Source organism: Lepisosteus oculatus, unplaced genomic scaffold, assembly GCF_040954835.1.
Source record: "Lepisosteus oculatus isolate fLepOcu1 unplaced genomic scaffold, fLepOcu1.hap2 HAP2_SCAFFOLD_41, whole genome shotgun sequence".
NCBI classification, from domain to species: Eukaryota; Metazoa; Chordata; class Actinopteri; order Semionotiformes; family Lepisosteidae; genus Lepisosteus; species Lepisosteus oculatus.
Genome location: NW_027167945.1, coordinates 1663738 through 1667886, shown reverse-complemented (window position 1 = coordinate 1667886; position 4149 = coordinate 1663738). Strand labels below are relative to the sequence as shown.

Genomic DNA, 4149 nt, shown 5'->3' with positions numbered 1-4149 from the left:
AAAGATAAATTATATAACACAGACTGCTATCTATGTCCATGTGTTTAAGACGTATGAATCGGTTTTAAAACAGGCACACCCCTTTACTTCTCACAAATCCGACTGGAGTCTCAGTCCGTCGTCGCGATGAATTAGGAGCTCAGATGTAGGCTAAGTGATTGCAATTTACTTATTTAAAAGAACCACTTCAAATCAAAAGGGAGACATTTTGTAATGGTAGTTATCGTATTATAGTATACGATAACTGTATACGTAGTATACGTAATTGTAGATATACAGTACATAAAGGGTATGAATAGGTGTGAGCTTTTACTGTATATTTAATATTTTATCTGACCCACTTGTAGAAACCGCCTACTCAGATTTATTTAAGTGGTCTGCCACCATAAAGACAGAAAAATATAATGACACCCTGTTACATTAACTGTAAAATAAACGCCGTAACTGCGGCCATATGAAAATTTGGATAAAGATTATACAAACATCCTAAGGAGCTCTATGACATATGAGCGTCGTAATAATGGTTGGTGACCTGACGTAACAGTGCTCCCTGAATTACGTGATCTGTATATACCCAAATACAGATATATCACATAGGGAGATGCAGTCAAACATTGCATTGCTATCGTCGTGGTGAACTATTTCTCCGCTGTTTAAAACTTGTTTGGTAAGTGTCATCAAATATGCTTGTCAATTTGTAGCGAAATCGATATACTGTATCATAATCCTTCAGCTATCTATAATGTAGTGAAACGGCTAATTAATATTGATAAATTCCCTTATTCACAGTGACTTTTGCTCAAACCCCTGTTGCATAATGGGTTAATTTTATATAAAAAAACATTTATATCATAGATATAATACAAGCTTTGAAATGAAATAGCACATTTCCAGGTTTCAGTTAAACATTTTTAAAAAAGCTCATGACTTTAAGCATTCTGAACATTGAGAATGTTATTTGGGAAACAAATGTTTATTATAATGTTTATGTTTAGGATCTGTCTCCTACTGAGTCAGCATGCAGCATTCAACACCATTAGGTTTAATATTAAAAAGTTGTGTATTTCCTGAATTGTTTTTTTTTATTCTTTTCTATTAGACCATACTAGACTGTGCAGGATATCATTTATTTGCCATTTTTGCCTTTTCCAGATACCTGGGAAACAAAGCTCATATCTCATTTGCCAATGGAGCCCAGTCCTAAGCCTGGTGCTCTGTCCCCCTCCCCGAAGGACACAGACTCGAATCGACCCGCGCCCTTAAGGCAACAGGATCTGATCTCCACGTACTGCCCGCCTCCCAAGATACAGCTTCTGAAGGACACCTTCCAAGAGAAACTGATGCAGGAAAAGGAGAAAAAAATGATCGCCATGTACAATCGGCGGCAGGAGGCAGCTCTACAGAAGATGAGAAAATGTTTCCAATATGTCAAATACGCTGCGGAGAAGAAGATGGGGAACAGCTATCGCTTCCAAGCCCAACAGGGCCCCGAGAAGAACATTGTGGGGTATGATCGGTCTTACCCCCTGAAGCCTATGGGTAACAGGAAAGTCTCCGGCCCTGGTGAGGTTCGGGCTGTGGACCGCCCGGAAGCACAGAGTGATTCCTTGTTTGCCCCCACCCCGCCTCAGGATGGTCATGAGAGGCCCTGCGAGAGGCCGGGCAGGAGGGGCTCAAGAGTACGCAAACCTAAGGACAGGACTGTCCTCCCCATGGTGGCGACCCCTCCAGGGCAATGCCCTTCTCATGCCAATGGGAAGGAGCACTTTCAGTTGCAAGAGGAGCTACGAAAAGTGGCCGAGGCAGAGGCCGCGCTGAAGGAGGAGCATCGCCGGAGGGAGGCCAGCCTGCAGGATGAGATGCGCCGGAAGGAGGCCATGATGAAGGACGAGATTCGCCAGAAGGAGGCCATGATGCAGGCGAAGCTCTTCAGAGCTCAGGAGGAGCTGAGGATGGTTCCGAGAGAGATGGAAGACTCCAGAGAGGTGGCCGGAAGGGAAAATAGAGGCGAGGCAGAGCGAGCTTTGCCCCAGAGGACCATGGGCCAACCACCGCTCTAAGGCCGTGCCTCTTCTGACCTGCAGAATGGAGAAGCAAAAAGCCTTCACTCCAAGGAAAGCCCTTCCTATCAGAGGAGACAACCTTGATTATGGTTCTCCAATGGAAGATGGCGGATGCGCAGAATCGCACTTTCCCTCTGCGCTTTCCCATCAGGAGAGACGTCAAGTGAGCCCTTGCAGCCGTGGGCTAGAAGACGTCCCCTGTGGAAGGAGAAAGTATCTCAAGAAAGCAAGGCTCCCTGAAAGCGACGTGTCAGCGGCACAGGCCGCGCAGGGCCACTTCAGAAATAAGACCACATGTCTGGATGAACAAACTCTGTCAGTGGAAAACAGATATTTGTCCCCTACAAGTCTGATGTGCCCTACCGCTGAGCAATTTCCATATGAGAATAGCCAGAGTGGAAACCCTCAGCTGGTGCCCTGTGAACTGTGTCACGGGAAGTTTGCTGTAGAGAGGCTGGAGAAACACAGCAAGATCTGCAAGAAGCTTCAGAATTCAAAGAGGAAGGTTTTTGACTCTTTCAAGCACAGGGCCAAGGGAACAGAACTGGAGACATACATCCATAAGAAGAAGGTTAAACCGCCAATCGTGGTAAGGGCTATCCTTAAACTCTTTCCAAGCTTCCCTTTTTTTCTCCTAGAGTCAGACTCAGCTTATAAATCAATGTAAACAATAAATAAGTGTTTTATGAAGTACTCTTCTGAAAAACTGCCGCAAAGGCACATTTGCCAGACAGAATAAATGTGTCTTAGTGACTTCTGAATTCTGTTGTAAAAATCTACATATCAAGCAAATAGCACTCACAGGAAACAAAACCATAACTACGTAAATTGTACTCTCTACCCAATGACCTGAAAGGTAGCCCCAGAAAGCTACGTTATTACTGTATTGATATTTTCTTGCCTTGTGAATGGTTTGCGACCAGACTGTGTACGCAGTGCTAGTCTGGACTTTTTCTGGAAGCTGTTTTATTGGTTTCATTTCCTGTTCCCAGCTGAGAAAGAACAACTGGAGGCAGAAGCACGAGGATTTCATTCGGAGCATCAAACAGGCCAGGGAGGTGCAGCAGGTGATCACGCAAGGAGGGAAAGTTGTGAACCTGCCCCAGCCCCCCGCGAATCCAAACCCCGACTACGTGCCCTGCCCTCACTGCGGCCGGCGCTTTGCCCCCAGGCCGGCACAGAGGCACTTCCCCAAGTGTCAGCACATCAGGAGCCGCCCTCCTCCTCCTCCTCGCAGATGAAAACTGATGTGAAGAAGAGCAAAAGAATCATGATCTTGGCTCACGACTCACGTCCTGCTTTTTCTTTTTAGAAACACATTTAGCACAGTTCATCCGTATGATGATGAAAAAAAAATGTTACCTTATTTTAATTAAATGATTTTTTTTTGGTGGACTGGTGTTTGCGTAGCTGTGGTTATTTCAGTTTTTCTCTTATCATTCATACACCTTGACCTCCTAAAAATAATTTTTCAACCTGGAACGTACAATTAGCAGGCAATAGAACAGGTCACATTGGTCTTGGAACCATCAAAAAGCAGTATTCACACATTCTCGGCATCAATTTTCCTTAAAAACAACTGAAAAAGCAAGGTAAAGAGTGATTGATTTTTTTAATGAAAGTTATTTGATTTAATTTATTTAATTTTCATAATATTTGAAATATGTTGGGATTAATGTGACTCAATATTATCTGCAGCTCTTACACTCCACGCACCTGATAAAGTGGAACGCAGTGTCTTTGCCTTACATGGCGCTCAGCTCTTCCTCAATCCCAGCAGAAGCACCAGCAGAAGCAGCAGCCTCCGGGTCCTGCCTCATGCACAGCTTAAAATGCAACACCAAGTAATACAACAAACAACAGGGAAAACCATTCACGATCAGACACATCCGTTGATTGCTGGCTCTCAGTAAAGGGACATTGCATCATTACATCACAAAATAGACTACATTTCAAGGTTAAAGAATTACCATGTTCTGCGATTCAGAACGAGGCAGCAAAACTTCCTATAATCTGTTGTGGCCCTATGACATTGTAAAGGAGCAGGCTTGTGAATACATCTCGTTTAATCCAATGGAAATATAAC

The 4149-nt window shown here is 44.0% G+C and overlaps 1 protein-coding gene across 1 annotated transcript; it reads left to right on the top strand.

Moving 5' to 3' along the window:
- Positions 1-2362: 2362 nt before the first annotated feature.
- Positions 2363-3418, top strand: LOC138229129 (zinc finger C2HC domain-containing protein 1C-like). Its single transcript, XM_069186402.1, has 2 exons — positions 2363-2652; positions 3056-3418. Exons 1-2 carry the CDS (start codon positions 2416-2418, stop codon positions 3302-3304), a joined length of 486 nt encoding a protein of 161 aa, XP_069042503.1. The 5' UTR covers positions 2363-2415; the 3' UTR covers positions 3305-3418.
- The last annotated feature ends 731 nt before the right edge of the window (positions 3419-4149 follow it).

Excerpts from the sequence above, each read along its gene's own strand:
- LOC138229129 (XM_069186402.1), top strand. The coding sequence starts at position 2,416 with ATGTGCCCTACCGCTGAGCAATTTCCATATGAGAATAGCCAGAGTGGA. Across the intron at positions 2,653-3,055 it reads AGGTTAAACCGCCAATCGTG|CTGAGAAAGAACAACTGGAG; the intron begins GTAAGGGCTATC and ends TCCTGTTCCCAG.